Here is a 25,590-nt window from a genome sequence, read left to right on the forward strand (position 1 = left end):
GCCAGCTCATGAACCCTAGGTCGTATTGGAGGGAACTGGCTTTTTGAATAAAATCTCAAAAAGAAGGGATCCAGGCATGGCATGGTGTGCTAAGCAGTTAAGCCTAGATTAATAAGAAAGCTTGGTGGTGGGGAAAACTTTTTTCTAGGTAATTGGATTTTCAGATTAAGTGAAGATTAACAAATAAAACCTGTTAAATTGAAAACTTTGCTTAAAAATTCCCTAAAATGCATTAGGTTATTGCCTTAAGGAAACAGAAGAAAACATACAATATTTTGGGGTATAATTTTTGTATAATGATACCAAGTGGTGATTTTAGATGGGACTGTTTTTCTACCACCAGGGTAGAAAGCATAGAGATGAAGCTGAAGATGAGCTTGTCCAAAGAGATCTCTGGAAGATTCTTCATCATAAAGGATTCCTTGCTATAGGAACTCTTATTTTAATTTGCTTTGTTCTAAAATTGGGAAATTCTAGCCCAGTGATCATCTATGACTAAGTGACTTCCAGTGATTTGGTCCAGAATTTTTTTTTTCAGACAGGGTTCCACTCTTTTGCCCAGGCTGGAGTGCAGTGGTGCGATGTTCATGGCTCACCACAGCTTCGACCTCTGGGGCTCAAGTGATCCTCCCACCTCAGCCTCCTGAGTAGCTGGGACTACAGGTGCGAACCACCGTACCTGGCTAATTTTTGTATTTTTCATAGAGATGGGGTTTCGCCATGTTGCCCAGCTGGTCCCAAATTCCTGGGCTCAAGAGATCCTCCCGCCTCAGCCTCCCAAAGTGTTGGGATTACAGGCATGAGCCACCACATCCAGCCTCATCTGGCTTTTTTATCTTTACAGTGATCTTCACAGTGGGGCAGAAAGAACAGGGGTGTCATCCTGTATTTTACCAAAAGATGCTGCCATTCTTTAAATATACTACAGCAATACAGACTCCAAAATGGATGTTGACTGTCAGCAGTAATGAGGGCAGAGATTTAACAGCAGGTACCAAAGGAGGTATGAGCTTGTTGCACTAGTAAGCAATGCTGTGCTCTCAGGCTGAGGAAACACTGGTCGCTGGACCACAGGCCTGGTGAGCCCTTGTCCCTGGAAATGGTTTTCTCTCAGACACATCCTTTAGGACACTTCCACATGCAGATTTAGCAATCCTGGAAAAGATCAAGGAAAAGGAAGAGGAGGGAATGAAGGAGAGGCAGAATAGAGGTAGCCTCTCATTGACCTGTGTGTTCTTCCTTGGTGGACTGTCAGCCCTGTGAGGGCAGGCATCCTGTGTGGCACGTCACTAAGTCTGCAGTACAAAGCTCACTGCTTGGCACATGGTAGCAAATGTTTAGAGGAAGCAGCAGGAAAGGATGGACGATGGATGTTTGCAAGGATGAAGTGAATGATGGACATCAGTGGCAAGATCCCTGGTTTAGGAAACCTTGCTTCTTAGTTGCAGTTCTGCCACTAACCAGCTATGTGACTTGAACACATGGATAACAGCACACTTTTTTTGCCTCAGGGTTATCGTGAGAAGACAAAATAGCAGTGTCAAGTGCTTTGGAAAGCATACAGCATTATATTAACAAAAGCGGTGTCAGCTAAGGTATAATTCTGACAAAAGCATTTTCTTTTGGCTTTATCAGTCATCCCTTTCAAGCCCTGATATCTTCGACTCCCCAAGTCCCGAAGAGGATAAGGAGGAACACATTTCACTTGCGCACAGAGGAGTGGACGCGTCAAAGAAAACTTCCAAGACTGTTACCATATCCCAAGTGAGTGACCAGCCATGAGAGGGTGTCCCTATCATTTCATGTATGTACTAGTGATGGGTTATAAACCAAACAAAGATAGGCAGACAGTGCAGGTGTTTGTCATTCTTCAATGACAGCAGTTCCATTACTAATCAAAATCCCCAAGGCATGTTGCCATCTCTGAAACTAGGCAGAATCCCTGAGATACAAGTTCAGTTGTTTATTTCCCATGTTTTCCTCTTGTGGTTTGATCTCCTCTTCGTACCATCACACATATTCACAAATGCCTTCACACACTACCACCATCACCACAACCAGAACAACGTAAAAAGCCTTGAGGTATCTAGAGAGAAGACATTATTCAATGACATGCCCTCTGCCCATAGATCTTGTCTTTTATGTTCAAAGCTGGTCACAAATTACAGTTGGAAGATCATAAATATAAATAATGTGGTCTTTTAAAGAAAATTGATTTGGATTCATATTCTATGAGAAATTTATAGTCTAAAAACATTTCAATTTCATTCCATTCCCAGGGAATGGTATAGATACTTTATTAGTTTATTAGAAACAAGGAAGACATTTAACTTTTAGCTACTTCATGTAACTTTTGAAGAGTATCTTGTACAAATTCTCTTCTTCCTATGAATACGAACCAAGATTTTAAAATTCCATTTTCTCCTACTAAGAAAACACAGTTGACTGGAATTATTTTGTCTGAATATTAACAACTTATTTGTGTCTAAAAGCAGAAAACTGTAGTCACTTGAAGCAGGAATTAGCACAAGGAAATCAAAGGTTACCATGGAATTTTCCTTCTCCATAGATGTAAGAATTTACATGTATAAATTTTCTTAAAAATCGGATACAGTAAGCAAAACGTGATCCTATACAACAAATCAATTGTAATTATTCACAAAATCAAAACATTCTTTCTTTATAAAAGGATTCCATCTGCAGAAATTGGATTTGACCCGTTTTTTCTGGTGACCGTAGGTATACCTATAGTTTCATTCTGACATCCCTGGGGTGTCTCTATAATGACATCTACTGGTGAACAGTGGGTTTTCACAGTTCTGATTTGCACAGTTCTATCCCATTAGCCTATTTCACTTCCCCCAAGTTGTCGTGTCCTGGTCTTCACTGCTTCTACAAATTCTGCTTGAACTAATTTGATCAGGGAGTGTGGTGGCCAATACTCTGTGAGGGCTTTAAAATTGCTCGGTAGCTGAAATGGGCCAGGAGAGCAAGTCAGGTAGGAAATGCCAAGAGAAGCACTGATTCGAGAAGTGTCTGGAAGTCAGTCAGTGCAAAGGCATTGGTGGGTCACAAAAGTATGGGAGGTCTGCAAGGCTGCAGGATGGGAAAAAGGAAAAGGAATGAGCCCAGGAATAGGTGACAAGCAAAGGAGAGAAGGATAGGAGAGCATAAATCTTCAGACTCAGGCAGCTACAGTGGTAGTGCTGGACTTGAGGGATCCGGTTGACAGTGAGGGAATTGACTCCCCGTTCCACCAGTTATTACCTATGAGTCTTGGAGAACTACTCAGCCACCTCTCTAAGCCTCAGTTTCATGCTTGGTAAAATGCTTGTGCCAACCGATCGTCATTCAAATTGTCTAGCTGGCGTCCGACATGTGATCAGTGCTCCATAAATGTCAGTTCCTCTTCCCTCTTACTCTAACTCCTAACGATAAAGCACGGGCTGGCAGAGCGCTATCCCTGGCAGCAGAGAGCGCTTTTCCTCAATGGTAACTTGGCAGAAAAAAGGCGAGCAGAGAGGCTGGGAATGATGGCCCATCTGCTTTTGGCTTTCTCTGCCCAGTCTCTCCCTCTAGCACAGCCTGAATCCAGACTTTGCCTCCTCGCCATGCCAGCCAAGCCCCTTTTTGGCTCCTGTGCTGGGGTAGCCTGCTGGGCACCTGCTGCTGGAGGGAGTCTCGTGGCCACGTTGCCAAGCTTCACCACCAGCCTCCACTTCTGCTCTGTCGCTCACGCCCTCACCTCCCATCATCCTGTCCCACTCTTTTCCCTCCTCCCCACCTGCCTCCCAGCTCCCTTGTTGGTGCCTCCTCCCCCAGGGGCCTACTGGGCACCCCTCTTCCCTCTCACCCATGACTGTCTTCCTGGGCCCTCCTGGCCTCCTCAGGACACTTCTCCATCAGGCCTCCCCAGCTGGTCTCCTCCATCTTCGGCCTGGCCCTTCACTGACTCTGTCTCTTAAGATATCGTGCAGCTTAGGGTCTCCCCTGTCCTGGAAAGTGAACAGAACCCTTCCCTGATTCTACCTCCCCCTGAGGCTTCTGCATGAGCATGCTCCTTCTCTCCTGTCTTCCTGCCTCAGCCAAGTTTCTGGAAAGAAAGTCCTAAACTTGCAGGCCACATCCTTCACCTCCTATCCAGGTGCTCATCTGCCATGAGCAGGTTTCTCTCTCCCTGGCTCCACCAAATGGACCCCACCCAGTTTTCCTCTTAGCACCCTTTACCCACGTATGCAACCACTTTGTTCCTTCTGGACTCTCCTCCAGGGGCTTCCTTCTGGAATCTCCTCCAGGCTTCTCTTCTGCTTCGTCCCCTCTTCCTCTCCTCTTTCCCAGTCACTAAGCGCTCCCAAAATCCAATGTTTCAAAAACGGAAATCATTATCTGGCTCTTCAATCTGCTCTTTCTTCCATGAAAGGTACAACTTCGATGCCTGGTGCATCCATCTGCACCCGTGGTCCCTGATCTGTCTTTCCTCCTTCACCCTCTGCATCCTGTCCAGGACCACATCTCCCTGCTTACAAGGCATCTGCTATATGAGGGCAGGGACTCCATCCTCCTGGCCCGCTCCTGCCCCCAGCACTGGGAACAATGCCTAATGCTCTATGTCCGCTGAGCCTGCCTTCATCATGTCACTCAAAGTTGTCTTGTGTCTTTCCTAGCCACTGCCTGGGTCAAACCCTGACCACTTCTAGCTTACGTTGTGTAAGACTCTCCCAGCAGTTCTCTCCAGCTCCAGATCTGCCAACCCTTAGGCCCTTCTGCAGCCAGCATGGTCCTTAGCACAGTTACCCTCCTCACACCCTTTCACCTAGCCGCTTGTACCTCCCAGCCTTAGCTCTACCCCTAAGGCCCTCTCTTGCCCCCTCTGACGTTCTAGCAGTGCTTCCCACCAATGCATTTTGCTCTGTGGTCTCTAGACCTTTGCCTAGCGTGCTCCCTCCCCCTGCAGCTTCTTTCTCTAAGTGTCCCTCCTTTCCTCTGGCTACTTCTTGGTCCTCCTCCAAGACGGGACTGTCAGCACCTGCTTGTGATGCCTGCCCATCCGGATGGCTGGCTCCTTTTCTGTGTTTCTGGGGCTCTGTATGCTCGCCTCCCTCTGTGCAGTCTTCCCCCACATCACAGTGCATTGGTCTGTTTGTCTGTCTGTGCCCCACTGGGTTCTGAGCTCCCTGGAGACCAGGAGAATGCCTTAATGTCTTGTTCACTTCAGAGTTTGTGGTGCCTGGCATCAGGTGCCTGCCCACATGGGGTTGGGCATCTCGATGGGTATATTACACCAGTCAAGAACTCTGTCCAGAAAGAAGGTCAAATTTAAAATACATAGAAGGTAGCACGTGAGTGAGGGGGAAATGCCTGTACCAGGCAGGCCCTTAGTGGCTTGTGGATGAAGGAAGAAGTGAATGGAATGTGTGGAGAGAGGCAGGGACAGTGGTGTTAATGGAGAGTTTGACTAACCAGGACAAAGGCGCAGCACACAAATCCCTGGCCCTGAATCCTCCCTGCCTTCCCTCGTCACAGGTGTCTGACAACAAAGCATCCCTGCCACCCAAGCCGGGGACCATGGCAGCAGGTGGTGGTGGGCCAGCCCCTTTGTCCTCGGCGGCACCCTCTCCCCTGTCATCCTCTTTGGGAACAGCTGGACACAGAGCCAACTCCCCATCTCTGTTCAGCACGGAAGGAAAACCAAAGATGGAGCCTGCGGCCAGCAGCCAGGCAGCTGTGGAGGAGCTAAGGACACAGGTCCGCGAGCTGAGGAGCATCATCGAGAACATGAAGGACCAGCAGAAGTGAGTGCCCGAGGACTCTTGCGGCTGCCACCCAGATTGCTCTCTGCCAGGCCAGCACCTAGTTCTGAAAGCGTGGATCCCAGCTTGCCTTGGAGGGTGGGCCTGGCCTCCCGGGTGATGGTGGCAGCAATGGTGGGAGTGTGTGTAGATCCCGAGAGTCTTAATTTATACTTAAATTATGCTACATGTTTTTGCTGGATTTACTGTGTGCAGAAAGGGCACAGGCTGGCCATGGGGTGTAGAGAGATGAGTCCATTGCAGGGACTGACGCTCTCAGCAGGCTGCTAAGAAGAAAAGCATTTAAATCTCAAAAAAAAAAATGTAGGGAGGCGCTGCTCTGAGTAAACTGAGACTTGAAGAGTTTAGTGATCTTAGCTGTTTCTTGAGAGAATCAGGGAAGGCATCTCAAAGAGGTATTTCCCAGGTAGGATTTTGAATGATGATTTAGGATTTCTAGGAGCACACTACTCCTGCAGCAGGAACAGAATGTAGATTCCTGGGTACACAGGGCAGCCTGGTGAGGTCAGCGCATCCCCAGGCGACTGGCCTCCTTGGATCAGGAGGTGCCTGGGGTAGTGACAGGAGACGAAGCCAGAGACTTAGAGTGATGAAGCCCTCTGCCAGTCTGGGGCCAGCAAAGGCCTTTCACCTGCCTCCCGCTATGGGGCTAGAGGACCCTAATGTGTTTTGTGGTCACTTTGGGGGGATAACTGGGTTAAACAAAGTTAATTTCTTTTCTGAAGGGCTCCTGAGAGCCTTCGCTTTGCATTGGGAGGATGGAGAGAATAGCACATGCAAGGTTTCCCACACCTGCTTAACCACAGAACCTTTTTTTTGCTAGAGCATCCTAGGATGAGGGTTCCATGGAACTCGCTTTGAGCAATGTGGCTCTAAGCAGGTTGTGTTCTACTCAGGCTGGGAGGTACCATATAGAATTGTAGCCTCTTAGACTTACCCCAGTCTGGAAGAGATCCATCAGATTATTATACAGGACTGGCAGGATGGTACGTGAGAGGGTATCCTGGGGCAGCCAGGCTACCCCTAACTCCTTAAAGTCCTCAGCTCCTATCTGGCTCTGAAGGTTACTCGTTTGGGTACCCAAAGGCCCCATCCATGTCCAAGTGACCTGTTTCCCTTGCCTAGACAGGACATCCCAAAGGCCCCAGAACACCACAGAGCACTGGTTCTTGGCCTTCTGAATAGGACCACATGGCGTCAGACTGGCTTGAATTCAAGACTTTAGCCCTTTGGACCCTCTAAGAAGTGCTTGGAACATCTGAAATGGCCTGTGCTTCGGGGCTGCCACACCATGTTTCTCCCCCAGTGTGAAGCTGCAAATAGTTGGTGGGAATTGTCTTTCCCCAGACAATATCTCTTGAATCAACATCCCACGGTGGCCTCTCTTCCAAGGCCTGCCTTTCACTGCCTACATCAGTCTGACCTTCATGCCCAGGGTCAGTGGGTCCCCACTAGTCTCTTGTGTTAGCTCTTCATGTCACTTTCCTATTAGCCTTTAACTTAAGTCCACGCCAGCTCTCCTCATCCCCAAATGTGCTGGTTCTCACTTCCCTGCTTTTCCCTGGTTTTTCTCTGTCAATTCCCCCATCTTTCTTCCTCCTCATAGACTTACAGTCATTTTCATTTCACTAGTTCAAGACTTAGTGACTTTCTGTGGACTGCTTTCCTCAGTTAACTCCCCACAACTGGACTGCTTGAGGCTTTGCCTGCCAGTCTCCTGGGGTTGGACCATTTGCTTTGGATCTCACCTTCTTCCTAAGTCCTAAGTAGTACCCACTGAGATATGGGTGCATAATGTGTGCTTAAATAAATACTGTAATGAATCACAACTGGTTCATATCAGTTGTGATATAAATCCAGTATGTTGACAGTAGGGCTGGAACACTGCCCCAGAGATAGGGATCATCATGGTGCTCATCTGAAGTGAGCAAATGCAGTATAACTTCCACCTTATTTTACTGTGGTGTCTCAGCCATCTTTGTTTCTTGATTTTCCAATCCAGTCTGTAAAAATGTGCTTGTAAAATGGAGTGTTCGATATCTTAAAATGGAAGACAGCTCTCTGTCCAGTGTTTGGATGGTTGCAGTGTCCTAAGTATAGAGCCCTGACTTTGTGGGATGGTTAGTGTTGTGCACTTGATTATTTTATGCTGGAAAGGGCATTAGGCCATGGATCCTAAGTCATGCCAGTTTCTCTGAGACGTGATTGCCATACCATTACTCCAATTATTTTACCCCCAAGATTTTGGGACTTAATATGTAGGATTTTGTGAGAATCTATGAAAACACACCAGTAACCTTTTGGCAATTCAAAACTCTGTTCAAATTAAAGGAAATAGGCCAGGTGTGGTGGTTCACACCTGTAATCCCAGCACTTTGAGAGGCTGAGTAGGTGGATCACCTAAGGTCAGGGGGTTCAGGACCAGCCTGGCCAACATGGTGAAACCCCATCTCTACTAAAAACACAAAAATTAGCTGGGCTTGGTGGCACATGCCTATAATTCCAGCTACTCAGGAGGCTGAGGCAGGAGAATCGCTTGAACCCAGGAGGCGAATGAGCTGAGATCACACCACTGCACTCCAGCCAGGGTGACAGAGTGAGACTCTGTCTCAAAAAAAAAAGTAAATAAAATAAAGGAAATATATATGGAGTGGTAAAAACATCTGCAATAAAAATTGTAAAAAGAGCCAGGCTTGGTGGCTCATGCCTGTAATCCTAGCACTTTGGGAGGCCAAAGCAGGAGGATCACTGGAGCCCAGGAGTTCAAGACCAGCCTGGGCAACATAGTGAGACCCTACCTCTACAAAAATAATTTTAAAAATTGGCCTGGCATGGTGGTGTGCGCTTGTAGTCCTAGCTACTCAGGAGGCTGGGCAGGAGGATCACTTGAGTTTTGGAGGTTGAGGCTATAGTGAGCCGTGATTGTGTCACTGCACTTCAGCCTGAGCAACAGAGCAAGACCTTGTCTCAAAAAATATATATATAATAACTACATTTAAAGCCCAGTAATTTTGTAATAAAGGAATAGTTATAGGGAAGATGACAGAATATGAACCTGGATTCGTGAACTCTAGTCATTAGGCAAGTCAGGCCACCGCAATGGGCTTCTGTTTCCCCATCTCCTTTTGGGAGAAGGTTGGACTAAGGGATTTCAAAGGTCACTTCCAGACCCACCAGTTGCTGGCTATGTATTTTAGGGGCCCCAAAATAATGGCAAGCCTTTCTGTCTGAAACAAATTTTCAGCAGTAACAATGCAAAGAAAATATGATGTTTTGTCCACATTTTCTTTGTGAAAAAGGATCACATGGATTTTGTAGTGACAATAAGAGGTTTCTGATCTCTGATGAGGGAAGTCTGGGCTTTTGGTTAATTTCATTGCCTTTTGCTTTACAGACGAGAGATTAAACAGTTATTGTCTGAGTTGGATGAAGAGAAGAAAATCCGGCTTCGGTTGCAGGTGAGTCCCTTGGGGTTCTACTGCCTGTGAGTCCTAGGCTCAGTGGGGCAGGACAGAGTCAGGGCTTTTATTTAAAAAATAAATGACTGTTACCTCTCTGCAGATCTGGATACACTTCCTGTGACCATTTTCTTAGACTTGTATAGGCTTATGACACATCGTTTCCTCCAGGAAATCTTGGGGAAGGGAAACATTAGTAAATGTGCCCCAAATTGGGTTTCTCATTTGGAATTTATCTTCTTTTTTTTTTGTTTTCTGTTTTTTATTTTTATTTTATTTTATTTTGGATACAGAGTCTGTCTCACTCTGTCACCATGGCTGGAGTGCAGTGGCACAATCTCGGCTCACTGCAACCTCTGCCTCCTGGGTTCAAGCAGTTCTCCTGCCTCAGCCTCCTGAGTAGCTGGGACTACAGGCGCATGTCACCAAGCCCAGAAAATTTTTTGTTATGTTTAGTAGAGATGGGGTTGCACCATGTTAGCCAGGATGGTCTCGATCTCCTGACCTCAGGTGATCTGCCCACCTCGGCTTCCCAAAGTGGTGGGATTACAGGCGTGAGCCACTGTGCCCAGCCTGGAATTTATCTTAAATATCTTCTCTGCAAAAAGCCCCTCCCCCACCTCCATTTCCAAGAGGCCTCATTATAGTAACTGCCAGAGGGCATGACCCTGGGGAGGCCCTGTTGCCAGCTAGCTTCTGTCATGTGGTCACTAGGGCTCCAGGGGCCACAGCTGTCCACTGTGTGGACAAAAATCAGGGGGCATTTGCTCTTGATTGCTCCCTGATGGCAAGTCTGTCTTGCCAAGGCATTAGAGCTCTGTCCCTTGTAGCCTCTGATTCAACACTACCATTAGCAAATGGCAGGGAATCTGTGGGAGTTCTGATTGACCAAAGGTGGACTTTCGGCCTTCATCCAGTTGGCGCCTTTGTGGTGATGGGGACCCATGTTGCTTAACAAAGGATAGGTAGCTGCTTCCCATCACTTTGAGGGTGCTGACAGATACCCCCCTGGGCAAACCACAGCTGCCTTCCAACACTGCCAGATGGCTCAGCCTGTCAGGACCGCCTGCTCTACCCTCTGGCTAGGAAACTGGAATTGTCGCCACTTTTGACAAACTTTGCAGCCTGGCAGCCTGAGAATCAAAATGTTCACCATTTCCTAGTGCCTTGTGTCTGTGTGCCTGTTCTGTGTTGATGTTACTTCTGGTATTGCTACTGATTGTCCATGCAGATATCATGTCACCTTTAAAATTGTCAGGTTGATTATTTTCTTTCAGTCAACAAGGTTGAAAATCTTTCAGCTTCTATAAAACCAGTCGATTCATTATGACTTTGTTCCATTATTTTTCTCTTTCTAGATGGAAGTGAATGACATAAAGAAAGCTCTACAATCAAAATGAATACTTGATCAATGAAATGTCACATTATTCATCCTGAGTCTGAGACTCAAATTTTCTGCCCCAGCCAAAATAATCTTGTGCCAAAAGATTAAAGGTTTGCCTCAACATGTCCCTGTTTGAAAGATTAGCACAAAAGTCTTGATAGCACAACACAAATTCCATCCAAGAGGAGAATCTTCCCCAGGGTTTAGTCCCGGGGCTGGCACTTGTTGTGACTTACACAGAGCAAAATTGTGCTAAAGGCTTTTCTACTCTGAGATCTCAATGCGAAACGAAAACTCAGGCAGTTTAGTCCATAGTGGTACTATTTTGATGATATTTTCCATTAATAAAATGTTATTTCAGATTATCCGTTTACAAGCTTTATAATTTTATGATTTTTTAATCGTGTTTTGTCACAGACTCCCCTACTGTTTGTACTACACGTGGTCAGAAGCAAGTGTCCTTTTCTTTTGCTTCAGGCTGAGAGCTGCCTTGCTCTTTGTCCCCCCATTAGGATTCTATTACATATTCAATTTTAGGTTCAAGCTGTCCCTTCCCCTGCCAGCAAGCCCCACCACCCTAAGAGAAATTTTAGCTTATACATGATGGTATATTTACAAAAAGACAAAGAGAAAATCTGGTATTTGCAATGATCTGTGCCTTCTTTTTACCACCCTCTTGATTGGAGCTTTTGTGATGCAGCTACCATGATTCAAAAAAATTTAAAAATAAAAGTTAAAAAAAAAATCTGCCACTTATCCAAGTCCACTAGAGGCCACTGTCTTCAAAGCTTCTCTCACTCTAGCCAAAGGTCCTAAGAGGAGACAGCTGTGAAGTTTGGCGTGATCTGTGGTACCAGCTGTGACTTCTAAGTTTCTCCTAGTTTTAGGTTGTTCATGAAACTAGAAATGTCATCCCTGCTTGATTTTTCATCAGCCAAGTTAAACCCCTGCTTTCTGTCCTTTGCACCTTTTGCGTGAACAGAATATGCATTATTAAAGCAAAAATAAATAAAAGTAAAATGCAAATGAAAACAAGGGGGGAAAGTTGTATTATTTCCTGCACTAGATTATCTGTGTGCGTTATTGTTTAAACTGTATTCACATAATGTCATTTGCCTTGCTCACTTGTAACCCCTTCCTCAGGTCCAAGAGAATGGGAGGAGGGTCTTTCTTGCATTTATGGAGTTGTTTTCTCCTTTCCCAAGGAAACTAATGTTTGCCTGTCTGCTTTATCTTTGTAGGACATGAACAGTTCAGCCTTAGACTATGTAACTGTTTTCTCAATCCTTAGCTGAAAATGAGGAGCCTACTGTATTGCAAGACTGTTCAGGGGTAGAGGTGGAGGGGGTGGTCCCTTAATGGCCCCTGAAGATGTTGGATGTGTTTCTCAAAAGCTGCTTTGTCTATTTTCTGAGTTTAATAGTGAAACTACTAAACATTAATAGATTTGCACAGCCACAAAGAATGAGAGTTGATAATACTGAAGAAGTGATGCAAAAAAAATCACATTATTGATCATTGATAGTATTACAAATAAATATCTCTTCCTTTCTCTTCCTCCCTCCCTCCCTCTGCCTTCCTCTTGCCTATATGCTTATCCTTGCTACTTGAGGCCATTATTTCCCTCCAAGTATTTACAGAGCCCTAACACCTTGGTCTTCCTGGGTGGGAGCACACTTAAGGGAAGGGGAGTGTATAAGGGAGGAAACCTCACACCCTCCATTCCCATCCCTAGATATATTGTCTTTTCAGCAGCCTTGGGGGTCATTGTGCTTGGGGGTCAGGAGTGCCAAGTTCCCAAGAGCAGCATAAAACATCCCTGGACCCCTTGACAGTTCTAAGCATTGCTGCGTTAAACTTGAATATTTCAGAGATTCCTCACCACCTAGCGATCTAAGAATGCAGATTGGATTCTTCGATGTCCAAATTTCTCATCTACTTATGAAAATCCCTAATGATATAGTTTTATATGATGTGTATAGAGAGTAGAATTGTTGATTAAATTGAGCAGTTGGAGCACCCCCATGGGGCGCTGGTAACATGGAATGTAGAGGGCTGATGTCTTCCCCTCATACAGGCCATTGGCTTCCTTTGTATAAGGAGAGGGAGAAGCAATTCTGGAAGGAGAAGTTGATATGTCCAGCTTCATTGCTGCTCCTCAGGCTACCCAGCAAGAGGATTCTGCATCAAGGAACTGGATGAGCCGCTACCTAAACAGCCACCATTTTTACTCTTTACATAATGGACCCATCGAGAATGTTGAAAAGCTTGGAAATATCACTTTTGAAAAAAAAAATTCTTTTGCATTCAGCATGGACTCGACCAGGCATCTATGGAGATTACTTTTTTGCTTCATTTTCTAAAGTTGTATTTAGAAAAGTCTTAAGTATTGTACTTTGTAAAGAAGATGATTAAAATGAAATTTTGTGAGAATAGTTTTGTTCAAAATTGTCATGGTCCAAGAGGAATGATTTTTTTTTTTTTGGAATGCAAACCATTTTTCTCCACTTTATACAATTTGATGTATCTTATAGAAATATCTTTAGAAGACATGGAATATAGTGCCTCCCCCCTATCTTTCCCAAGTGAACAGAAATAATCTGTGAAATCTGTGCCTGTGAATTCTATTTTTTAAATTGTTCAGTTTTATACTCATATCTAATCAGAAAATGCCCATTAGGTATAAATTCTTTTTCAGTGTAAAAAATTTTAAGTCATCACTATTCAGATAACCACGTAAAGCCACTTTTTTTTTTTTTTTTTTGAGACAGAGTCTCACTCTGTCACCCAAGCTGGAGTGTGATGGTGTGATCTCTGCTCACTACAACCTGTCTCCCAGGCTCAAGTGACTCTCCTGCCTCAGCCTATAATCCCAGTAGCTGATATTATAGGCGCCCACCACGGCACCTAGCTAATTTTTGTATTTTTAGGAGAGGGGGTTTTGCCATGTTGACCAGACTGGTCTCAAACTCCTGACCTCAGGTGATCTGCCCACCTTGGCCTCCCAAAGTGCTGGGATTACAGGCGTGAGCCACCGCACCAGCCACTTTTATTCACACACAGCCCTCTAGGTGGCACACTCAAGTACATGATTTGTTTTCTTCCATAAGGACATCCTGTATGTATCCTCACACGTGTCTTTGCTTATTAATGGCAGGGTTTTCTTTCCTAACCTGCTCCTTGATGGGAAGACTGCAGGATGTATAATTTATTGCTCAAAGTTGCCATGGTCTGTATAAAAATAATCCCCAGGTCCCACAAAGGCCTTGGTATTGTAACACAAGGTCATCATGGTCCCCCTTTTGTGGTGTGAGATTAGGTTTTAGTCCTCTAGTTATTTTAGCACAAATTAATGTAAAGATGTTTTGGCACCAAGAGGGCTTGATGAAAGCTTTCCTCTTTGGTTTTGTACAAATGAGAACCATAACAAAGCACTCATGCGTGGGTGACAGGCATTCAGCATGACTGATTGTGGCATTCGACAGAGGGAAGCCTTGGCACTTAGGACCTAAGCTCAGGGAAGAAGATGAAGATGCTGTGCCCAAAATTAGCATGAGTGAAGGAGCACAAATGGCCAAGCCAGAAATAAATATCAGTGGTGTAAGGACAGGCAGGGATCAGGTCTCTTAAGGGGATGAACTTTTCCTGCCATTCCTAGTCCTTGTTCCTAGGGTCACCAAGGCTTGGTTCCCAACATGTGAAGCAGAGGCAGCCCATGCAACTGAGAAGAATCCATGAAGTTGGTATAGGTTCCCACGTGGTGGTTTTAGGCCTTTTTTTTTTTTTTTTTTTTTGAGGCAGTGTACACTGGTGCAGTGGTGCAATCTTGGCTCACTGCAGTCTTGGCTCACTGTGTGTAAGCAGTGTGCAGTGATGCAATCTTGGCTCACTGCAGTCTCCACCTCCCGGGTACAAATTATTCTCCCACCTCAGCCTCCCAAGTAACTGGGACTATAGGCACCTGCCACCATGCCCAGCTAATTTTTTATTTTTAATAGGTGGAGTTTCGCCATGTTGGCCAGGCTGGTCTCGAACTCTTAACCTCAGGTAACCTGCCTGCCTCGACCTCCCAAAGTGCTGGGATTACAGGTGTGAGCCACTGCGCCTGGCCTATTTCATGTCTTTTGAATCGATCCCAGATTGAAGTGGCTGTGGGGGCAGCCCCTTCCCACAAATAACACCAGGTGCTCATCCTGTTTGTGAATTTGGAATTCGCAATAAAATGGACTCTTCCTTTTTTCTTGTTGGAGCAATAGGTGATAACTTATTTCAACCAAACAAACAACAGAACAAGGTGATCTAGTAGGTTGTAGCTGGAATTTTCTGTGGAAAAAAAAAAACTGAATTCCTGGCAAAGGAGCTTCATGGAACTGTTCTCTTTAAGTGGCAACAAGTTTAATTATGCAGATAATTATGTAACAATGTCATTTAAGTCTTGAATGCTCCCCATCCCAACCCACCCCATAGAATATTACCAGTTCTCCAGAAAGCTAAGATTTGTTCACAAGCTTTGAGCTCTTTGATGGGAAAGTGCCCTGGAAATGCAAATTTTCATTATAGCTTCTATTGAAAAAAAAAAAAAAAGGCCAGATGTGGTGCCTCACGCCTGTAATCCCAGCACTTTGGGAGGCTGAGGTGGGCGGATTACAAGGTCAAGAGATCGAGACCATCCTGGCCAACATGGTCCCCGGCTCTACTAAAAATACAAAATAAATAAATTAGCTGGGCATGGTGGCGCAAGCCTGTAGTCCCAGCTACTTGAGAGGCTGAGGCAGGAGAATCGCTTGAACCCAGGAGGCGGAGGTTGCAGTGAGCCAAGATTGTACCACTGCACTCCATGACAGAGTAAGGCTCTGTTTCAAAAAAATAAATAAAATTGTAAAAAATTTGTAAGGGATTTACAAACCAATTTTTAAACTAACCAAGCTGATAAAAGCCATTCTGAAACCAAACAAAAAAACATGAAGAAATCAATTTCCAAGGTTATTTCCCCCAGAGAAAAACAGAGATGTCTGGCCAGGCAAGGTGACTCATGCCTATAATCTCAGCACTTCGGGAGGCCAAGGTGGGCAGATTGCCTGAGCTCGGGAGTTTGAGACCAGCCTGGCCAACATGGTGAAACCCTGTGTCTACCAAAATAAAAAAAAATTAGCCGGGTTTGGTGGTACATGCCTGTAATCCCAGCCATGTGGGAGGCTGAGGCACGAGAATTGCTCGAATCTGGGAGGTGGAGGTTGCAGTGAGCCGAGAGTGTGCCACTGCACCCCAGCCTGGGTGATAAGAGTGAAACCTTGTCTCAAAAAAAAAAAAAAAACAAAAAAAAACCCAGAGATGTCTTAGGAGAAATACAGCGGACTTTTCAAGCTTCATGAATATCTCTTAGACTCAGTCTGAGAAAACCAAGAATTTGGCTGGGGCTGAAGTTCTGCCCTTGAATGCTGAAGGGAAATAGATGAATAGGGAGTGAATGGACACCTCTCTAAAATGCCTGCTCATCTCCCTGCTGTCGTCCCAAGACAGGTCTCAGAAAATGTTCTTTGTTCTCAATCAGGGCAGTCTTCTTGGAGGAAGTGAATCTCGAAGGAGGAGAAGGACATGAATTGAGAGAGGAAGTCTCAGAGGAAGCTTCAGACCTGAAGGTAGAACTGATCTGCTTTGACAGGGACGCGTGTGGTGCTGAGAATCTGGGAGGGATGATGAGGAAGACAAAATGGTACAGCTGAGGGTGACAACTTTTGGGGTAATTGAGGACACTTCATGTGCTGAAGATGGACCTGTTGATGAGAGCCCACCAATGAATCTTCCATGTCTTAAAAATGTTTAGGCTGGGCGTGGTGGCTCATGCCTATAATCCTAGCATTATGGGAGGCCGAGGCAGGTGGATTGCTTGAGCTCAGGAGTTCAGTACCAGCCTGGACAAAATAGGGAGACCCCATCTCTACAAAAAAAAAAAAATTTGCCAGGCTTGGTGGTGCATGCCTATAGTCCCAGCTACTCAGGAGGCTGAAGTGGGATCACTTAAGCCCAGGAGGTTGTGGCTGCAGTGAGCTGTGTTTGCACCACTGCACTCCAGCCTAGGTGACAGAGTGAGACCATGTCCACCCCCTAAAAAAATGTTAAGAGCACCAGAGTGGTGACTGTAGGCTCAAATGTAGAACAAAGTCACCTTGAGAATTTTTAGATAACTTTTTTTTTCCTGAATATGAAACGAATATTTATGCCTAAAGTAGAAAATACAAAATATAAAGAGAAGGCAGACATTCTCAGAAACAGCCTTTAATTATTTTGGTCTCTGATAAGAAGGTCATTCTGTATTTATAGTTTTATAGTCTGCTTTTTATACTTAATATCATTTTTTTGGTCTTTTTTTTTTTTCAAAAACAATTTGTAATGGCTGCCTAGTATTCCATCTGTAGATATTCCAGAAGGCATTTGACCAGTCTTTTATCTAACGTATATAGGGTGCTTATGGTGATGTGCCAGATGCTGTGAGAAGTGCTGAATGCCAGAGAGTCCCTTCCCTGAAGGAGCTCGGTGTCAAATGGGCAGAAGTAGGCAGGTAAACAGGCAAGTCTTCCTCAGAACAAAAACACAACCACAGAGAGAAGCCCACAGGCTTGAGAATTACAGAAGAGAGACACCCAATGGAGCCTTGAAGGAGGGAAGGTCAGGGAAGGAAGCGCATTTGTCATGAACTTAATTTTTTTCTTTTTAAAATACAGTTGTTGTGGACATCTTTAGGCATCAATCTATGTCCACATTTTTATTTTTCTTTTGTTTTGAGATGGGGTCTCACTCTGTCACCCAGGCTGGAGTGCATGCAGTGGTGCCATCTCAGCTCAATGCAACCTACATTCCCTGAATTCAAGAGATCCTCCCTCCTCAGCATCCTAAGTAGCTGAGACCACAGATGCATGCAACCACGCCCAGCTATGTTTCTGTTTGTCTGTTTTTGTACGTTTGGTAGAGACGGGGTTTCGCTGTGTTGTCCAGGCTGCTCTCGAACTCCTGAGCTCAAGCAGTCCACCCACCTTGGCCTTCCAAAGTGCTGGGATTGTAGGCGTGGGCCACCATGCCTGGCCTATGTCCACATGTCTGACCTATCCTTAAGATAATTCCAAAAAGTGGAACATGAGTATAACTTGCCTGATATTTTTAGCAAAAATCATCCTTGCCCAATTATACACATCGTTCATTATTAACATTAGCATATACAAGTGACTAACCACCCATCTTTCCTTAAAGTTGCATTTGCCTAAATCTTCATAGGGGTCAGGTCTGGATCTCTTTTTTTCTGACTGGTCACTGTTCCAATGTCACCTCATCAGAGAGGCCCTCCCTACCCCCCGTAAAATAAAAAAGCAACTTTAGCCTTGACCCATCTCCAGATTCCCCATATCAATACCCTCCTTCATTTATTTTCCCTCGATTACTTTTTTTCTGTTTTCTGTCTCCCCTCCCTTAGAATGAAACCACTCTGAGGATAGTGACTTTTCTGTCACTGCTCTATCCCCAGCACCTAAAACATTGACCGATACATACTAATAGTAATCACTTGATACATAGTTGACTGAACAGATGAATTGGTAATTGTGACTGATGTCAAATGCAATTTATTCTATACATTTCAGCAGCCCAGTTGGACCTTTATTAAAACTTTAGCACAAAACTGGGGCATTAGGGAAGCTCCATGGCAAAAGAAACAGGTACAAAGAAAGCCTTCAGAGCACTTTTTTTTACTTGTATATGAGTCTCAGCCAACACTCAGACCCTAAGGAGAGTGCTTCTTGCATCACCATGGTTCTCAAAACCAAGTTCATGTCACTGAGCACCATTTTTTCTAAGACTTCCAGTAACTACTTAGAAAATCGTGGTTACCTCTGTTTTAGAAAGTAAAGTTTTATTTTTTTGTATACTCATTCTGGAGAAAAAAATGAATTCTGGGCTGAAAGTGGTGGCTCACACCTGTAATCACAGCACTTTGGGAGGCTGAGGCAGGTGGATCACTTGAGGCTAGGAGTTTGAGACCAGCCTGGCCAACATGGTGAAACCACATCTTTCCTAAAAATACAAAAATCAGCTGGGCATGGTGGCACATGCCTGTAATCCCAGCTCTTTGAGAGGCTGAGGCAAGTGGATTGCTTGAGGTCAGGAGTTTGAGACCAATCTGACCAACATGGAAAAACCCTATCTCTGCTAAAAAATACAAAAATTAGCTGGGCGTGGTTGGCACACACCTGTAATTCCAGCTACTTGGGAGGCTGAGGCATGAGACTCACTTGAACCCAGGAGGTGGAGGTTGCAGTGAGCTGAGATCGAGCCACTGCACTCCAGCCTGAGTGACAGAGCAAGACTGTCTCCAAAAAAAAAAAAGGGAATTCTTTGCTGACTCTTGATGCTTCTCGGAGGTCAGCTGAGAACCTAATTGCTCCCTCTAAGGGAAGCTATCTGTCCCCAAAGTGATGAATAAGAGGGATATGTAGATAAGCGCTGGGCTTCTAGGAAGTGCCATAGGGCACTGGTTCTTGGAATGTGATCCCCAGAAGAGCAGCATTAGTATCACCACTGGGGAACTTGGTAGAAATGAAAATTTGGGGGCCCTGTCCCAAACTTACTGAACCAGAAACTCCCGAAAGCAACCCCAAAATATGTGTTTTAACAAGTCCTCTCAGTAATTCTGATGCATGCACAAGTTTGAAGACCACTGTGATGGGGGTATCAACTCGTTCCCAGTGAGTTGTGTGTAGAGTAGCTGACAGCAATCTTTTCCAGAAATCTCTAGTTGTCCTTGGCTGAAGCAAAACAAGGTGCACTATTCAGAAATAATGCCAAAGTCTATTTAGTTGAAACATATGAAATTAACATTTTTTAGTCAAATATGGTTGAATAGATAGGGCTTCCAGTTTCAGCTCAGAGATACGGAAGAGCTGCAAGAAATCTCTTCCTATGCTAACAGCAAGAAAAAATCTGGACAGACTGGAAATTAATAGAGAACTAAGTTCAAAGAGCAAACGGCCATTTCAAAATCTGGGCCAAGTGTAGTGGCTCACACCTGTGATCCCAGCAGTTTGGGATGCCGGAGAGGGAGGACTGCTTGATCCCATGAGTTCAAGACCAGCCTGGGAAACATGTCAAGGCCCCATCTCTACAAAAAGGACAAAAAATAGCCAGGTGTGGTGTTGCATGCCTGTGGTCCCAGCTACTTGGGAGACTGACACAGGAGGATCGCTTGAGCCTTGAGGCTGCAGTGAGCCGTGATCATACCACTGCATTTTAGGTAGGTGACAGAGAAATACCCTGTTTCCAAAAAAAAAAAAAAAAAGGCACTTCCTACAAGATACATGATCTGAGCATTCGCTTTCCGAGGACAGAAGCCACAAGGTGCCATAGAACTAGGTAGAAAGATCAGGCTAGAGGGTCTGGGGGAGGGGTGTCAAAAAATAAAAAAAAAAAGACAAGGCTAGAAAATTTGACCAATTGCTGGAAGCCAACTGTGGGCTAGCTTGAGTGTGAAGCTCCTGAGAGAGACTCACATCCTTCTGCAGGCTTTTCCTCCAGGAACCCCACCTGGTTCTCACAGAGAAGATCAGGGAAAATCCAGAGGAAAGTGATGGTGCTGGCTCAGGAACCACTGAGAAATCTACTCGGACCCTTCTCCCTTAAGGAACAAAAGGCTATTCTGCATGGGGAAAGACATGGTCTGACAGCCCTGGTGAATTACCATTGCAACTAGGTGAGGGAAGTGCTCTCAACTCTAGCTCCTCATCTCAACTAAAAGCAATTCAATCTTCAGAGAAAAGGGCTTCAAGTCTGCAGACTGAAAACACTCATAGATACCCACTTCAGCTGAGAGAAGGGAATGGGAGGGAGCTTTATCCCTGGAGGAGAAATAGAAACACTTGTGAAGGTTACACCTGAGACACAAGCCCACTGTACACTCCAAAGACTGAAGCTTAGACTATTAGAGAATCCATTCCCTTACCAACACGCTAATAAGCCTCCAGGAATAACAATAGCAGGGAGAACTGCAAGAGAGAGACTTTGGGGAGCAGCACAAAGGGAAGCCCCAAAGCCAAGAGCGGTGGGGACAAAAAAAAAATCACTAGAGGAATTTGAAGTTTGTAGTGTTCATAGGAAAACAAATCTCAACACAGCCCAACTCCTGGTCAGATCAACATAAAGAAGTCCCACAGTAAAGGTTTATTATCTTAGTACCTTCTGTCCTATATACAATGTCCACTTTTCGACAAAAAATTACGAGGCATGCGAAAAGGAAAGAAGAAGCATTCTGAAGAAACAAAGCAATGATTAGATTCAAACTTAGATATGGCACCACTATTAAATTATCAGAGAGGGGATTTTATTTTATTTATTTTTAGATGAAGTCTTGCTCTGTCACCCAGGCTGAAGTGCAATGATGCAATCTTGGCTCACTGCAATCTCTGCCTCCCAGGTTCAAGCAATTCTCCTGCCTCAGCCTCCCAAGTAGCTGGGACTACACGCACATGCCATCATGCCTGGCTAATTTTTTTTTTTTTTGTATTTTTAGTAGAGACAGGGTTTCACCATGTTGGCCAGGCTAGTCTCAAACTCCTGACCTCAGGTGATGCGACCACCTTAGCCTCACAAAGTGCTGGGATTACAGGCAAGAATTGTAAATAATTATGATTACTCTGTTTTTTTTTTTTTTTTTCCAAGATATGGTCTCACTCTGTAGCTCATGCTGGAGTGCAGTGATGTGATCACGGCTCACTGCAGCCTTGACCTCCCAGACTCAAGGGATCTTCCTGCCTCAGCCTCCCAAGTAGCTGGTACTACAGGCATGCACCACCACAGCCAGCTAATTTTTTGTATTTTTTTGTAGAGATGAGGTTTCGCCATGTTGCCCAGGCTGGTCTCGAACTCCTGAGCTCAAGCAATCCGCCTGCCTCAGCCTCCCAAAGTGCTGGGATTACAGGTGTGAGTCACTGTGACCAGCCTGATTACTATGTTAAAGTCTCTCACAACTAAAATAGACATCATGCAAAATCAGATAGGTAACTTCAGCAGAGATGGGAACTATAAGAATCAAATGGCAGCCGGGTGCATTGGCTCATGCCTGTAATCCCAATAGTTTGGGAGGCCGAGGTGGGTGGATAACAAGGTAAGGAGTTCGAGACTAGCCTGGCCAATATGGTGAAACCCCTTCTCTACTAAAAATACAAGAATTAGCTGGGTGCGGTGGTGGGTGCCTGTAATCCCAGCTACTTGGGAGGCTGAGGCAGGAGAATTGCTTGAACCCGGGAGGCGGAGGTTGCAGTGAGCCAAGATTGCACCACTGCACTCTAGCCTGGGCAACAGAGCAAGACTCCATCTAAATAAAAAAAAAAAAAAAAGAATCAAATGACTAGAAATAAAAAAACACAGTAACTGAAATGAAGACTATCATTGATGGGCTCATCAGTAGACTTGAATTTTTACATTTACTTGGATAGATAGCAAAACTGAAAAAGATAAAAAGATAGAAGGCACAAATCACCAAATCAAGAATGAAACAGATATCACTACAGACCCTGCAGCCATTAAAAGTATAGAAAATAAGAACAACTTTATGACATCTTGGACATCTTTATGACATCAACATCTTGGAACAAATGGACCAATTCCTTGAAAACCACAAATTGGCCAGGTGCAGTGGCTCACACCTGTAATCCCAGCACTTTGGGAGGCCAAGGTGGGTGAATCAGGTCAAGAGATCAAGACCATCCTGGCCAACATGGTGAAATCCCATCTCTACTAAAAATACAAAAATTAGCTGTGTGTGGTGGCACGTGCCTATCTATAATCCCAGCTACCTGGGAGGCTGAGGCAGGACAATCACTTGAATCTGGGAGGCAGAGGTTGCAGTGAGCTGAGATTGCACCACTGCACTCCAGCCTGGTGACAGAGTAAGACTCTGTCTCAAAAAAAAAAAAAAAAGAAAATCACAAATTGCCAACTTAACCAAGATAGACTAGACAATCTGAATAGTATATAACCATAGAAAAAATTGCACTTGTAATTAAAACACCCTGAAAAAGAAATCTCCAAGTCTCAATGGCCTTACTGGAGAATTCTTCCAAACATTTGAAGAAGTGACACCAATTTTACCCAATCTCTTCCAGAAGACAACAGAATAGTTCCCAAGCTATTTTATGAGGCTAGTATTACCCAGATATCGAAACAAGGCAAAGGCAGTACCAAAAAAAATGAAAACAAAACTACAGATCGATATTTCTCATGAACCTAGATGCAAATACAGCTAAAATAATCCTGGAAAAGAAAAGAAAAGGAGGAATCCTTCTACCCAGTATTAAAAGCTACTATATAGCTTCACTAATGAAGATAGTGTGGTAATGGTGGTGGGATACACAGATAGGTCAATGCAATAGAGAACCCAGAAACAGACTCATACACATGCACAACTGATTTTTGACAAAGGAGCAATTCAGTGAAGGAAGGACAAGCTTTTCATCAAATGGCGCTGAAGCACTTGAACATTCACAGACAAAAAAGTATACCTCAATCTAAATCTCACATCTTATACAAAAATTACCTGAAAATGGATCATGGACTTACATGTAAAAGTGAAACTATAACATTTTTTGGAAAAAAAACATAGGTGAAAATCTTCAGGCTCTGGTGCTAGGCAAAAAGGTTTTAATTTTGGAACCAAAAGCACAGTCCATAAATGGAAGAAACTAGATAAATTGGACCTCATCAAGATTAAAAACTTTTGTTCTGTCTGTGACAGTCTTTGTTAAGAAGATGAAAAGACCCACTACAGACTGGGAGAAAATATTTGCAGACCACATATCCACCAAAGGACTAGTATGTAGAATATATAAAGAACACACAAAACTAAAGAGTAAAAAATAAAAAATAAATCCAACTAGAAAATGGGCATAAGATAGTTGGGCATGGTGGCTCACATCTGCAATTCCAACACTTCAGGAGTCCAAGGCAGGCAGATCACTTGAGGCCAGGAGTTTGAGACCAGCCTGGGCAACATGGCAAAACCCTGTGTCTACTAAAAATACAAAAATTAGCAGGGTATGGTAGTGGGCACCTGTAGTCCCAGCTACCTGGTGGCTGAGGCAAGAGAATCACTTGAACCTGGGAGGTGGAGGTTGCAGTGAACTGAGATTGCACTCCAGCCTGGGTGACTGAGTGAGACTCTGTCTCAAAAAAAAAAAAAAAAAGCAGAGGTGGGGGGTGGGCGCTGGGCATGGTGGCTCATGCCTTTAATCCCAGCACTCTGGGAGGCCGAAGAGAGCAGGTCACTTGAGGCCAGGAGTTTGAGACCAGCCTGGCCAACATGGTGAAACCATGTCTCTACTAAAAATACACAAATTAGCAAGGTGTGGTGGCATGCGCCTGTAGTCCCAGCTACTCACGAGGCTGAGGCAGGAGAATTGCTTGAACCTGAGAAGTGGAGGTTGCACTGAGCTGAGATGGTGCCACTGCACTCCAGCCTGGGTGACAGAGTGAGACCCTATCTCAAAAAAAAAAAAAAACCCAAAAAACCCCAAACTGGTACATTAAAGTTTATAGCAGCTTTATTTATAATAGCCAAAAACTGGAAATGACCCAGATGTCCTTCAAATGGTGAATGGTTGAAGAAACTGTGGTATATCCATGCCATGGAATAGAACTCAGCAATAAATGGAATGGACTATAGATACATGCAAAACTTGGATGAATCCCAAGGAATGATGTTGAATGAAAAAATAATTTCAAAATATTACATGTTGTATGATTCCATTTACATAACATTTTTGAAGTGACAAAATTATAGAAATGAAAAAGAGGGCAGAGCGTGGTGGCTCACACCTGTAATCCCAGCACTTTGGGAGGCCAAGGCGGGCAAATCACTTGAGGTCAGAAGTTCGAGACCAGCCTGGCCAACATAGTGAAAACCCGTCTCTACTAAAAATACAAAAATCAGCTTGGCATGGTGGTGGACACCTGTAATCCTAGCTACTCAGGAGGCTGAGGCAGGAGAATTGCTTGACCCTGGGAGGTGGAGGTTGCAGTGAGCTGAGATCACACCTTTACTCTTTAGCCTGGGGACAGAGCAAGACTCCGTCTTGTTGGGGGGCAGGGAAGAAGAGATGAGTGTTTGTCAGCAGTTAGGGATGGGGGTTGGGAAGGGTGATGGGTGTGGCTATCCAAGGGTGACAGAAGCAATCCTTGTGGTGAAGGAAGCTGTTTTGGATTTTGTTGTTTGTTTGGTTGGTTTTTTTTTTGAGACAGAGTCTCACTTCATCACCCAGGCTGGAGTTCAGTGTCGTGATCTTAGCTCACTGCAACCTCTGTCTTCAGGGTTCAGGTAATTCTCATGCCTCAGCCTCCCAAGTAGCTGGGATTACAGGTGTGTACCACCACACCCAGCTAATTTTTGTATTTTTTAGTAGAGACGGGGTTTTGCCATGTTGGCCAGGCTGGTCTCGAACTCCTGACCTCAGGCGATCTGTCCACCTAGGCCTTCCAAAGTGCTGGGATTACAGGTGTGAGCCACTGTGTCTGGCTCTTTTTTATATTTTTACTGTATCAAGGTCAGTGTCTCGGTTGTGATAGTGTACAAGATGTTACCATTGGGGCATACTGGGTCAAGGGTACACTAGATCGCTCTGACTTCTTTTAGTTGCATGTGAATCTACAATTATCTCAAAAGAAAACATTTTAACTTAAAAAGTCTTTTACACACACAAAACAACAATAGAGACAAATATGGAATCCTCTAGAAAAGGGCCATCAGGGTGGAGAGTAGTCTGGAAATGATGCCATGGAGAAATGATCGAAGGGCCCGGGAGGTGGGGCATCACTTGCAAAAGAGACTTAAGGGCAATTTTTGGACAGCGGCCTTGTGGAAGAGGAATTCAGTTGGAATCAGTGGGTGTGGCCAGGCGCAATTCCA

At 44.6% G+C, this 25,590-nt stretch overlaps 1 protein-coding gene across 13 annotated transcripts in view; it reads left to right on the plus strand.

The window, feature by feature from the left end:
- SH3KBP1 (SH3 domain containing kinase binding protein 1) overlaps window positions 1–13,086 on the plus strand; it is a 384,957-nt gene extending 371,871 nt beyond the window's left edge. For 9 of the 13 annotated variants that reach the window (XM_064364467.1, XM_012434029.3, XM_064364477.1 and 6 more), the window contains 4 exons: window positions 1,636–1,764; window positions 5,524–5,792; window positions 9,205–9,268; window positions 10,627–13,086. In XM_064364467.1, coding sequence (XP_064220537.1) covers window positions 1,636–1,764; window positions 5,524–5,792; window positions 9,205–9,268; window positions 10,627–10,668 — 504 coding nt within the window. In that variant the 3' untranslated portion in view covers window positions 10,669–13,086. The remainder of the gene's footprint in view (window positions 1–1,635; window positions 1,765–5,523; window positions 5,793–9,204; window positions 9,269–10,626) is intronic. The other 4 variants (XM_064364472.1, XM_064364476.1, XM_064364468.1 and 1 more) reach the window with 1 other exon arrangement.
- Window positions 13,087–25,590: the final 12,504 nt, after the last annotated feature.

Source organism: Aotus nancymaae, unplaced genomic scaffold (assembly GCF_030222135.1).
Source record: "Aotus nancymaae isolate 86718 unplaced genomic scaffold, 86718_ANA_hifiasm-v0.15.2.pri h1tg000058l, whole genome shotgun sequence".
In the NCBI taxonomy this organism is placed as follows: domain Eukaryota; kingdom Metazoa; phylum Chordata; class Mammalia; order Primates; family Aotidae; genus Aotus; species Aotus nancymaae.